General features: G+C 36.8%; 1 protein-coding gene across 1 annotated transcript; it reads left to right on the top strand.

The window, feature by feature from the left end:
• Positions 1–642: 642 nt before the first annotated feature.
• On the top strand, positions 643–12011 carry LOC126823863 (1,5-anhydro-D-fructose reductase). Its single transcript, XM_050552917.2, has 9 exons — positions 643–851; positions 2717–2881; positions 3257–3373; positions 4915–4992; positions 6091–6207; positions 7604–7710; positions 8365–8440; positions 9236–9402; positions 11009–12011. Exons 1-9 carry the CDS (start codon positions 765–767, stop codon positions 11049–11051), a joined length of 957 nt encoding a protein of 318 aa, XP_050408874.1. The 5' UTR covers positions 643–764; the 3' UTR covers positions 11052–12011.
• The last annotated feature ends 2198 nt before the right edge of the window (positions 12012–14209 follow it).

The raw sequence follows: 14209 nt of genomic DNA, 5'->3' as shown, positions 1-14209 counted from the left end.
ACCCGGAGAAAACCCACGAGGTTGGACAGGCGACCCTACTCCTTGCCACGTACAACCGGGGATTCGAAACCACGCCAGTAGACTCAATGACAGACTGTATGATACAGCGCGCACACGCTAACCATTCAGCCATCCAACCCCCCCGGCCGAGATGGGGTGGGGCACTATTTTATAAGTAAAAGAAAACAACGAACACACTGGAAGAACAAGACTTACAGAATTACAAAAGAGGTCAGGTCCTCCCAGCAGATTCCAATCTGTGATTCATCTTTGTAGGCGTATTGCTTGGAGATGAAGATTAAAAAGAAACTGTCAAATAACATGAAATAAATCCTAAGGTTTTGTGCCTGCGTCAACCCCTTCTATAATATGTACACTTAACATTTCTTAATTTGTCCCCGAAACTGGCTTCGACAACTGAATTCTCTGTTGCATTTGATATGCATGAAACCAAGATGGAAGAGGACGTTTTCTAGATAGGCACATTCAGGAATTCCTGGAAGTATAACGAAAAATATGAGACACGGTTATGACAGTTGTTGGTTGTAATGCGATAGAAATAAAAATAGTTTTTACAAGTGGCATTTTATCTTAAGCTTGGTTGAATAGTTTGTAAGTTTGCTCCTGTTATCAGCTGGGCCAAACAAAGACTGACTTGGCTCTGTGACCCTGACCTACATAGTGCTTGTGTTTAGTTGAGTCTGCCCCAGTGAAAGAGATCGGTTTGGCTCAATTACAGAACAATTAACAGTGTTAATGAAAAGATGGCGGATAAAAATTGTACGGTTTTGACTCTGAATAATGGACGCACAATGCCATCAGTTGGTTTGGGCACTTACGCTCCAAAACAAGTAAGTATTTGTCAAACATTATCGCTATTTAAAAAGTAGGTGAGCGGCGTGTTCTGTTGAGTCACGCGTTCCAGACGTGTAAATTAGAGAAGAATACAAATATAACCCGCTAATTTTGTTGCATTATGTGTTTTGGAGATTGCATCGCCGAAAATGAAAAGAAGAGAAGAGGGGGTATCGGCGATTCAGTGACTCTTTTGGCTATTGAACTTTAGTTCAGAAGGGTCGAATCATACATTTTCTTTCTAAGCCGTAATAGGGGAGATAAATCTGTTTTTCTTCATTACTTGTGAATATAAATCGATATCGCCTATTCGTTCGACCAATAGAGGTTATTCAATCCGTATAATAACGCTATTTCAGATGTGTAGGGTCTTTATTATTATTAATAATAACCCTGCATGAGGTTGTTATTCTGTATAACAACCCGATTCAGTTTTTTCCTTACTATTAAATACCATAATTTACAGTGAAACATTTGTCCAATGTTTGCTTTTTTGTTCAAGTGGGAAAACACAGTGCTTCATTTATGCTTAAAATAGTAAAATTGAACGAAGAAATCCGCCTTAAAACAAACACCCTTACAAAAAAGTACTGGGTGGACCTTTAAATCCACAAGAGCCTTCATGTGGCCCATGCATGCTATACCCAAAATGTGAGAAAGAGATAGTCCATTAGACCTATGCGGATCATATTTATATGGATCCTACTTTATACTGTCGGACGCCTCACTTTTATTTATGCCCTGGTCAAGGCTGCATATGTTGGTTGTGGGTCAAGGGGCGTAGAGAGAGAAAGAGAGAGAGAGAGAGGGTTAAGGTCCACTCGACACAAATTTCGGGACTAACATATGGTTTAATTCTATTTAAATGATTCGCTTGCGCGTAGGGGTCTGTAGCAGTGGGATGAAACCGGAGAACCCGGAAAACCCCACGAGATTGGACAGGCGACGTACAACCGGGAAATCGAAACCACGCCAGTTGACTCGATGACAGACCGTATAAAATATGAACTATGATACAGCGGGCATCGAGGGGTGTAAGAAATTGTATTAAAATAATAGTTCACCATCTACGTGAACTTTGCCCGTATCCCATGATGTGTTGTTTTTTTTTAAAAATGAGATAACGATATGAATTTCTATTTAAAAAAATAAGTATAATTTTAAAAGCAATCTGTTGTAAACAACGTCTAAAACTGAAAGGTTCATAGAAACGAGTTATCTCCCTTATACCTTGCACTATGTGATAGGAAATCAACCCCTTCGGAACTGCCAATTAGATTCTCATTTTCCTGGGAGATTTGCATCGGTAGCTTTGGGGTGTACGTGGGTGTAACATTAAGGGTCACCGGTCTATTTTCTTGTATCCTGGGCAGGGCCGGATAAATCATATTCTGAAAGCAATTGTCTGGTTTATAGTTGTCAAGAACATTTCCACGGTTTGCTTTGCCTTGTAAATTAATCTTCTATATTCAGTACCGGATGTATCCGGTAAGCTTGGTAGGTTGAAGGCTAGGACGTCAAGATATAGCGAGCCTCCGGCCAAGGTGTATAATGTTTTTCACACTGTCAGAAGCCTTTCTTAAACGCACTGTTCATCATCCGCGGCTTTGTGTTTAAAACGCGCTTCACCTTCCTCTAGATCGTGAGGGTGGGGGATTGGGAGGCACACTAGAAGGTGAATAGCCTAGAGCCACTCTCCATTCTCCACACACGTCTCGCTATGAACTCCATGGGAAGACAACTCTGCTTGGGAGATTGGCCTAGAGTCTATCTTCATCTAAATCCAAATCCGGCACTGTATTAATCATATAATGATAACAAATCCGACACTCCATTAATTATAACTTGTATTTTTGTAAAGGATGACGATGCTGTTATTGCTGCTGTTAAATTAGCTGTACGAGCTGGTTATAGACATATAGACTGTGCGGCTATATATAGAAATGAGAGAGCAGTTGGACACGCCATTAAACAACTTATTGTAGAAGATGTTGTTAAAAGAGAAGATCTATTTGTCACTAGTAAGGTAAAGAAAAAAAATCAAAATAATTTGTCTTATGATATTTTTAGTAAAAAAGTGAAAATCATTTATGCGTCAGATTCGGATCTTAAAATTCTATCGTGTATACAAAGTAGCGATATGTAAATAGGCCTGCAGTTCAACCCCGTTATTATAAACCTGGCTATCTGGAAGGTCCGATTTCACTTGATAATTCTGGCAACTTCACCATGTACGTCATAAGTCAATTTTTATTCACGTCTTATCACCACCCGTCAGCTGTCACATTCATCAGTCTATTTATCAGCAAAAAAAAATATAAAAAAATGGCGGACTTTTTATTGCCTACCGTACTTTACTTGTTTTTTGTTTAGATATTTGTTTATGTTATTTTAATTTAAGTTATGGAATACTTGTCACAGACCAGATATAGTAGAAGTCAACCTTAGAAAATCCTTGGAAGATTTAGGACTGGAATATGTAGATTTATATCTTATTCACTGGCCTATGGCTTTCAAGGTTAGTATGACCTTATATCTATACTAATATTTGTGACTGTCGCCTGTTTGTCAGTCTGGCTGTCTGTCTATTTGTCTGCCTGTCTGTTCAGTTTTGGTGAGTACACTAGGGATGAAATTTGGTGTATAGGGGTAGCTCGGACCTCGTGTTCCTAAAGCAACGAGCGTGAGTTTTACAGCATCTATCCGTTGCTGGAGTACTCAGAAATTCCCGACCTTATAGGTACATTATCTACCTTGACCGAAGATAAGTGAACAGCAGCGTCCAATCAGAGGTTGTTATACAAACACACTCAAATCTAACGAAGCGTACTCCACGGAAACCTTGATATTGAATGTACCTTGAACTTTCTAACTCAATTATCACATGTAGACATTTTAGCTGGAAAGCGCGAGACCTGGTATTCGCGATGATCGAGGAATTTGATAGGCTCTCAAGCTGGACTTGCACCCAATCGAAATTAGTGCCGAAATATGCAGGGTATTACGTAAGGGCTTGATAAGATGTACGGAGTTAAAGCGACATCAAGTCTTCTATTGAAGCTGCTCGGACCTGGGAGTAACATAGGCCTTGTGGCGATGGACTACCACTTCCGGGTTCGGAGTTATGCTACTTCCAGTTCATGGCTATACCCGTGCTACGCCGTGTCAACCGCTTGTTATACATATATGACGTGACGTGAACGTTTACAAACAAATATTTCCCAAATAAAGAACACGATTTACATCAAGTCGGCAAGAACATAAACTTTAGGCGAAGGAGGTAAAAGGTTATAACAATATCATCCATTTTTATATGGATTTTAACTACTTTGTAATTAATTTTAAATTTTAAGTGAATTATGTACTGTTTAGTAGTTTTATAGACAGGAATGAATGGATGAATGAAATGGGGTTTAACGTCCTACCGGGCGAACGAAGTTGGCCATACATCATGAGGGAAATTATGACCGTCAGCAATTGAATTATATTTGTCGAGGGTTCTTTTACATGCACGCCAACGTGTACACGGCACATCGGTTTTTCATCCCACCCCAAGGACTGTACGCTTTTCCTTGTTAGGACCCCCACTGATAATCGAGAAACCACGCTGAGAAATCCCGGCGAACTTTCTTGGCGAACCCTGGGATAGAACCCCGGACCTCCTGTTTAGTAAGCCATAACTTTACTTACTGATATACAAAGGGACAGTGAGTAATAGGGTTTAACGTCCACTCGACCCAAACTAGGTCATTTCGGGACTAACACACGGTTCAATTTTTTTTTCATTATTCGTTTGCGCTTAGGGGTCTTTAGCAGTGGGAGGAAACCAGAGGACCCAGAGAAAACCCACGAGGCTAGACATGCAACCCTACTCCTTGTCACGTACAGCCGAGGAATCGAAACCACGCCAGTTCACTCAATGACAGGCCGTATGATACAGCGCGCACGTGCTAACCATTCGACCACCCAACCTCCCTTATATACAATGGAGACCCACTAGTATTCTATAATGTAAATTGTATTGTGGATAATAGTATGACGTTTGTTTTTTATATAAAGGAAGGCGGTGATATGATACCAAAAGATGCAAATGGTAAAGTTTTATATTCAGATGTAGATTATGTAGATACTTGGAAGGTAAGTGAGTTAGGCCACTGTAATCATAGACAATTGATATTATATCGACTACACATGGCTATAGATATCTACCATATATGGTTATTGATATGATTATTGATATCGATTATAATTATGTTTATTGATATCGGCTATACTATATATGGTTAGATATCGGCCATATATGGTTATTGATATCGGCTATATATGGTTATTGATATCGGCTATATATGGTTATTGATATCGGCTATTTATGGTTATTGATATCACTTTGATTATTGGTATCGATTATATATGGTTATTGATATCGACCATATATGGTTATTAATATCGATTATATATGGGTATTGATATCGACTATATGATGATTGATGTCGACAATTTAGAACCGCGCGTTCGTCAAATGTATGCTGCTAAAAGGCTGCTAATAGGCGTAACAGCTAACTTTTGGCGTCAGTGCGAGTTGGACAGCCTTGGATAACAAAAATAAAATGATCTAACCATCATGATTCCCATCCCATCGGCATTGGGGGCGGTATTCTGGATTCAGCATCAGGATAAAGCTGACGGACAATGTTTTGTGTACGACCCAAAAAGTTTAATGATTCAGAAAGTAAAACAACCCGCTTCCGAAGATAACCGGTGACGGAGTGAAGTATAAAAACACATCTATTTAAATCAACCGTTAGGTAGTTTGCCTTGTTGGACTCCCGACAAACCCGTTTGTTACTGTTCAGGGGTAACGCCTACGGGACTGACAAGGACAGTGTTTCCTAGTTGTTCGGATGAGACAAAAAAAAGTCCACACGTGAACACATTGCAGTGCCCTTGACAGTTGGAATTCGTTGACAAATAAGCGAAACGCCACTGTCCGGGGAATGTTTATGCTAGAGTTATATAACTTTGCTGGTTTACATAAGTTTGTATGTACTATAACATATTTTTTTCCATAATTTTCTGATGGGGTCAACTGCCAACTTTCTGGAATAAACCACATGGCCATAGAAAAATTACCATATGTTATTCTACCAATTACCGAAATATTATATTGAAGAGAAGTTCTCATCAATTTTTTTATTCTTGGTTATAGATTGTATATAATGTGTTTTGTTATTTTAGGCATTAGAAGACTGTGTTGATCTGGGGTTAACAATGAGTATCGGATGTAGTAATTTTAATAGTAAACAGTTACAGAGAATATTAGATATAGCTAGAATGAAACCAGTTAATAACCAGGTAAGTTATATTAGATATAGCTAGAATAAAACCTGTTAATAGCCAGGTAAGTTTTATAGATATTGATAGAATTAAACCTGTTAATAACCAGGTAAGTTATATTATTCATAGCTAGAATTAAACCTGTTAATAACCAGGTAAGTTATAATAGATATAGCTAGAATTAAACCTGTTAATAACCATGTAAGTTATAATAGATATTGCTAGAATTAAACCTGTTAATAACCATGTAAGTTATATTATTCATAACTAGAATTAAACCGGTTAATAACCTTTTAAGTTATATTATATATAGCTCGAATTAAACCTGTTAATAAACAGCTATGTTATATTAGATATAGCAAGAATTAACCTCGTTAATAACCAGGTATGTTAAATTATATATAGCTAGAATTAAACCGGTTAATAACCAGGTAAGTTGTATTATAGCTAGAATTAAACGGGTTAATAACCAGATATATTATATTAGATATAGCTAGAAATAACCAGAAAAGTTATATTATATTAAGTTAGAATTAAAACGGTTAATAACCGGGTAAGGTATATTATACATAGCTAGAATTAAACCAGTTACAGATAATATTATATATATATATATATATATATATATATATATATAATTAACCCCGTGTATAACCAGGTAAGTTATATTATATATAGGTAGAATTAAACCGGTTTAATTCTAGCTATATCAATTATAACCTAATGGTTGTTAACTGGTTTAATTAACAGGTAAGTTATATTAGATATAGATAAAATTAAACCTGTTAATAACCATTTAAGTTATCATATAAATAGCTAGAATTAAACCTGTTACAGATAATATTAGATATAGATAGAATTAATCCCGTTATTAACCAGGTAAGTTAAATTATATATAGCTAGAATTAAACCGGTTAACAACCATTAGGTTAACAACTGGGTAAGTTACTACCTTGATACTAGTATCTTGTTAACATCGGTTGTTCCCACCTTTGGCATGATAAGGAAAGTATTCCTAGAGGTGGTAGGGCCATGGTGACTCGCTAATCCAGTGTGGTTTTCACTTGTTTCCAGTGTTGTAGGATGGATGGCATGACCAGAAAGAGCCACGAATAGCGTCTCACCGTTCGGATGATACCAAATACCCCGACATCCCATGTACACATTGGCGTACGTAAATTAATTTTTATCTGTTGGGAACACCGCTATCCGAGAAAAATTTCCCAAATAGTACTTATACATTCGAAAACGCAAAGTTGAATACATACAGATAGGATAGTATCGAATTCAGTTGTAAATAAACCCACCCACTCATCCAGAATATACATTATTTAAATAAATATTGATATGTGAATATTGTGTATATTTTCATGTTTTATATATGTTTGTTAATATTTGTGTATGTTTTCTACAGGCAGAGGTAAATGTATATAATAGTAATAAAAAACTAATAGATTTTTGTAAAGCTAATGGTATTGTAGTAACAGCATCATCTCCTCTTGGTTCTCCTGGAAATATCAGGTACGAGTATTTCTTTCTCTCTAGTCAGCACCGTATTATATAACAGAGATATCCTAATACTTTATTGCTCAGTCCTAATCACAAGTCCTGAGTTGAATAAAGACGTCTTTTGCAGCCAGAAATCAGATTGCTACTGTAAATGTTATAATATAACACATATTTATAGATTATAAACAAAATCAATCGTTCTTTGATCTCGTCACAATGTTGAAATTAGATGGCTTTAACGTTCTACTTTACTGCACCAAACGGGCTAATGAAGACCTGGGGTGGGGGGGGGGGGGCAGCTTTATGAAACCAGGTTTGTGTGTAAGAATGTTGCTTAAATTCCAAATTCTGAACGTGGTCTACAATAATAGTTCACAGTACAATAGTCATAAATATTTAGTATAACCCAGGCAACCATATCGATATCAGTTTTTTAAGATAATCTACCATTACATGTTAACTTTTTAGTTTTAAGGTTTCATTTTCGACACCACCCGGAACCACTAGTCCAAGGGCGAATGAAGCATAATTTCGAGGCAAAACTGTTTTCTTCATGGTTGCACCAGTGTTTTTATAGAAATAATGAACGTTTAACCTATACCCGTATAGAATGTATTAATATTTAAGTATTAAATTAATTAATATAAATATTTCTATATGTTACAGAGAAGGGTATGTAACGTTATTAAAAGATCCAGTATTATTGGATATTGCTGCTAGATATAAAAAATCCCCGGCTCAAGTAAGTAAGATATTTGTTTAACAGTGTATGTGTGTTTTGTAACAGAATTTTGTTTTCAGTTTGCAATCAGATGCTATTCCTGGCCAAATTATTGTTAATCACAGCTGTGAATTTCTGCTCTGGACCAATTGATAGGTGGCTATTTGGTTCTACTGCACATTTCTCATTTTTGAGTGTTCCCAATTTATGGACCCCCATACTCCTCGCAGTGCTTCGTTTGATTAGAGCTAATCCCACTTAACACTGCTGTAAAGGAAGCAAATTTTTGTTCCAAATTATGACTGGTCAATAGTCCGATTAGCAACCAATAGCTAACTGCGTAACAATATCATTAAGTTTTAAACAGGGCTCGAAATTGGACCAAATATGTTTACATAACGTTACTTCATGACTCACGATTTTATTATGCACTATAACAGAATATTGCAGACAAACTAATTGCGTGACAAACGAGGCTATCAATACGGATACAATGTAAACAATACTGTTTGGAGACGAACAATACTTCCACCGTTTTTAATACCTTAAATCACTGTCCAAAGTTTTAGGGAAGACCCCGGATTAAACGAAGGGCTGTCATGTTGCTGTACTTGGGATAGATTTGATTGAACGAGAAGAATAGACACACTCCCTCAAAACTGAAGGATCGAAAGAAAATCCAGCAATGCCCAGAGAGTGATTTCTCGGGCCATTGCTTCAGGAATATGATGGACCACCGATCTGTATGTATCTCAGGCGATCCAACTAGGACGTTAAACCACATTTCATTTCATTTCTGTATATCATATTTTACAGGTTGCATTAAGATTTTTAATACAGCAAGGTATCGGGGTCCTGCCTAAAAGTGTCACGGCTTCCAGAATACGAGAAAACTTTGACCTGTTTGACTTCTCATTATCTGACAGTGATAAACAACAATTGGTGTCCTTAAATAAAAATGTTAGAGCATACTTAGATGAATTGTAAGTACAGGGGTATTTTTATTAACCAAGGGAGCCGCAGTGGCTCAGTGAGTAAGACGCCGACTCGCTAAACAGGAGGTCCCGGGTTCTTTCACAGTGTTGGCCGAAAAGTTCCTCGGGATTTTCTGTTGTGGTTTCCAATTGTCAGTGCGGCAGAACGTAGGGTGTGACAAGGAACAGTACCTAGTCGTTCGGATGGGGCGAAAAACAGGGCATAGTGTACACATTGGCATGCAAACACTTGACAGTTGGAACTGGAAATAAGAGTAGGCCGTATTACCGCTGTCCGGTCAAAATGTCCATAAAGCACACTGTATGGCATAGCCGGTCTTAATTAGCCCAATTGGCGCAGAATTGTAGGACGTTAAACCCTATCTAGCATATATTCGACTAAAAGACAAATGCTAACATGGCCACAGTTGCTCTAGATAACGGGTATAAACAAATAAATAAACCCCAAGTGAAAGATGTCCTCGGCGACCATTTACGACAATGTTCCAGCTCACGAGTTTGGCAGTTTGTTATCTTCAGTATGGACTTAACTTAAAGTAGTAATTGAGTGTAAACAGTCGTTGTGAGTGTAAAATGTAAACTCAAGTTCCCAACAATGTTCAAAAGAGACCAGATGATGCTAAGACTAACTCCAAAAGCCCATTTATTGGCAACCCAAAACAGCATGACTCGGATTGTCCAGTATATATAATCGTGATGGTACTGGATGTTAGAGGGTATTGGACAATGGTATGTTTACTACTAGAAATTATTGCTGTAGCGCCTGTAGCCTGAATGTTACTCTTATTGTTAACCTTATGGATTTGAAATAAGAGCTTATCCAACATATGAACATCCATGCATTCAGTTTGTCGGCGTCAGTAAACTGCGAATTATATGATATATAGTTAATTGAGATTTCTATATAGTTTATTGAGATTTCTATTTAGTTTATTGAGATTTCTTTATTGAGATTTCTATATAGTTAATTGAGATTTCTATATAGTTAATTGAGATTTCTATATAGTTAATTGAGATTTCTATATAGTTTATTGAGATTTCTATATAGTTAATTGAGATTTCTATATAGTTTATTGAGATTTCTATATATTATTGAGGTTGGTTACTTGTTAGGCAATCTGATTAAAATACAGGGCCCTTATTCACGAAAATCAATTTGCATATATCCAATTTGCATATTGGTCAGCCAATCGAATTGCAGTATTTCTTAAAATTTCGATTGTATCTTAGTTTAAGTTTTCGTGAATAAGGGCCCTGATCTATATTTCGTTTCGTTTTTTTATACTTTCGATGGTCTACACTACATGAAGATCTGACAAGTTATACTGTTAGGGGTCGTACGAGCGGCGTTTGACCTTATGACGTCAGACTTTGATTAATCAATCAGCGTTGGCGTTTCTAGTGGTTTTCCCACAGTTCCGTGCATGACACATCAAGAAGTTGCCGTAACAGACTGTTTCATTGGCTTATCCCTCACTTCAAGCAAAACGCCGGTAATATAACAACTCTTCCAGATCCTAGTGTAATCAGATTGATTGTTAGGTAGTTAGCTTTAAACACTGCTTATTATAGCATTGATATTTATTTATTTCAGCGCAAAGGACCATCCACACTATCCTTTTCACGAAGAGTTTTAAAATGGCGATATGTTATTGACAAGTCTGTGTATTGGTATTATTTAACGTTTGTATTGTCAGCATTAAGATTATGTTTTTAAATCATATATCTATAAATAAAGCAATGTCATGGGTTTTATTAAATAAAGCAATGTAATGCGGTTTGGTTACCGCTGCCTATTAAATAAGCAATTCCGCGAGGTTTGATTACCGCTGCCTATTAAATAAGCAATGCCGTGAGGTTTAATTACCGCTGCCTATTAAATAAGCAATGCCACGAGGTTTGATTACCGGTGCCTATTAAATAAGCAATGACCCGAGGTTTGATAACTGCTGCCTATTAAATTAAATGTTTTTCGTTAATTGAAGCGCTATGTGTTGAGGGAATGAGGATTTTTTTATTATCAGAAAAGTTATTTATAAATTATGAAATACAAAGATCGGACATTGCTCAGAAAATTATCATTAATCTTATACATCTGCGTTGTCCAGTTTTTATTCAAATTGTAAACACTCTCTGTGATAAAACATAATATTTGTTTGGTACTGGGTGGACCAAAGGAAGAAGAGAAATTGTTACTTTTTTAAAACCTTTTTTTTTCTTTGATACTTCTGACTACAGGTTATTGCAATGTGAGTAAAAGTTCAACAGAGCAGTCACAAAAATATTTTGGCCAGTATAGTATTTGTTAAATTTGTTTATTAATGTAAATACCGAGTGTTTATTAATGTAAATACCGAGTGTTAGTTGAATAATTGTAAGTGCAGGATGACTGCACCAGACACCATAAAACCCCACAAGACAAGCCCGAGGACAAGATATACACACTACATAGACACAGCAAGTAATAACAAATGTTTATCAAATGGAGTGAATGGATCCACTGTTTTTAAATTGTAATAAGAGATTTTATTAACAAAAAAGGTAAATAATAAATGGGATGTATTCTGGAATTCTAGTAAGGAGGCGGTCGGGGGGGGGGGGGGAATCGTCAAGGGTAGGGAATTTAATAAAGTTAGAAAATCTGAAACAATATTTCTGCTCATTCAGGTCCTTACATATACAGGATTAGATTAAGTGGGGAGAGGCTAAAACGACGGCAATATGCTTCGCACGTTTGCTTGTCCGAAGTTATTTCTCGATAAATGTAGGAGAAACAAATATGCCTTGGCTAGCAGGAAGGCGTGGGTCTCTGGACACCCCCCTGAATACATGTGACTTAAAGCTGGTAGCGGAAAAGGCAATAATGACTTTAATAAATCATAATGAAACATAATCAATTTCAATGTGCCATAGTTTATATTGATTCTACTCTTATATGTACATACATTATAAACGATATTATCTGATTGATGGCTATTTAAGCATTTGTTGGTAATTAATAAATAAAGCTAAATTATCATACAGTGGATTGTATTTGTATGTATAGGGCTGAATATTAACTATCCCCGTTTACAAGGAGGAAGAGATCTAGGGTGGGTCCATAATCCAGACACGAAATTTTAACTATGATAAAATCCAAATTTTAGTAATTTGATTGGATAATATTAGATTGATTTTAGTGCTTAGCCAATCAAAATTGAAGTATCTAGTAAAATTTGGATTTTATCTTTAGTTAAGATTTCGAGAAACGGGGCCCGGTGTATGAAATAGCTTTATCTAACGTACACTACTTCCTAAGTGATATCGCCAACAATCCAAGCACCTGTACAAGCGAGCTAATTATCCTCGCTAGTCACAACGTGTAACGCTTACCATTATTTTAAATGGACGAATTCTGCACCCCTTGACTTATATCTGTATGTATGATAACTCTAGCCCTCTTTAAAACTATAAAAAAAAACACCAAATAGAGCCTACATTTAGATCACTTGAACAGTTTGATTAGTGCAGAGGTGTACTGTGGTAGTAGGCGTTCTCTCCACCGAGCTATTTCTATTTGGAGAACTATAAATACTGCCCAGGATCGGCTTACTCGCCATCTTCATTTCTTGCACTCTTTCTGTTAGCTTATATGGACACAGCTCACCAAATATTTCTACGCCGTCACCGGCGAAAGTTATTTTTAGTCTTTCTCTCCCTTTCCCTTTTGCCCCCTTTTTGTTGACTTTTTGGTGTAGAATCCAAGAGTTGAGAGGTTGGTTAGGTTGAAATGTAGGGTCCAAAGTTGCATTTTTTTTTGTCTCTACTTTCAGCTTGTGTATCTCAAGTTTTCCATGGTGAACATCATACGTGCTTTTGGGCAAGATGTTGCCACATGTTGCTCCATCTGTGGTAGAGAGCGTTCTATCCAACGGAAATTTGGGAACAAGTTAGAGCCGGTGTGGCAGTTTCAGATGGTTCCTGGTGTGTGATTACCATTTGGCGCATGCGCAGTTGTAGGAGTCAACTCACACCGTTACAGTCGCGGTGTGCATTGACTCCTCGTGATAGGATTTGCCCTAAGATTTTCTTACGGTCAAATCATAGACTATTATCTACCGATATTTACAGTATTACCACCACGAGAGGATGCAAATTGACGATCTTTATTATTATTATTTAGTATATATACCCGTCCACAATGCGAACATTCTCTCTTGTATTTGGGCAGTCTACATGCATGTTTGAATGTATGGGATGGTATAATAAATCTATATTTATGTTAAAGAAATCGGAATAAGAAATTCCATACTTTTATATTTGTGATAAATGAAGCCACGAAATATCAAAGGCCTTAATCTTCCTTTGGAGGTGAATTAATTGATAATTTCAAGCCAATCATCAATTTGTATGATTTCCACTGATCGTACGTGTGTAGAACGACTAATCACTAAAAAAAACCCAACGGCAACAAATCACGAACGATAGAAGTATCAATTTCAAGCCAATCAACTTAGATCCGTTGATCGTGTAACTACTGATCACTAAAACAACAGCTAATCACGATAGCAAGTATGTTTATTAATGACAAAACTCTAATCAAGTACATGATATACTTTTTCCTGTACTGACCAGTGATCAGGAACCAACTCACACCGCAGGAGGTAGGTATAGTTTCGTTGTTAAGGCAAACATCAGTTTCGGACATGCGCAAGTACCCAGGAGAAAACACACACCAGGAGTCAACTCAAACTATCACACCGGTCTAAGATACGAGAATTAACATTAAAGTCAATGGGCAAATCTTTAGTGATCT

This window comes from Patella vulgata, chromosome 6 (assembly GCF_932274485.2).
Source record: "Patella vulgata chromosome 6, xgPatVulg1.2, whole genome shotgun sequence".
In the NCBI taxonomy this organism is placed as follows: Eukaryota; Metazoa; Mollusca; class Gastropoda; family Patellidae; genus Patella; species Patella vulgata.
Note: the sequence above shows the minus strand (reverse complement) of the source record. Positions and strands in the feature narration are given on the sequence as shown.

Excerpts from the sequence above, each read along its gene's own strand:
- LOC126823863 (XM_050552917.2), top strand. The coding sequence starts at position 765 with ATGGCGGATAAAAATTGTACGGTTTTGACTCTGAATAATGGACGCACA. Across the intron at positions 4,993-6,090 it reads ATTATGTAGATACTTGGAAG|GCATTAGAAGACTGTGTTGA; the intron begins GTAAGTGAGTTA and ends TTGTTATTTTAG. Across the intron at positions 9,403-11,008 it reads AGAGCATACTTAGATGAATT|CGCAAAGGACCATCCACACT; the intron begins GTAAGTACAGGG and ends TATTTATTTCAG.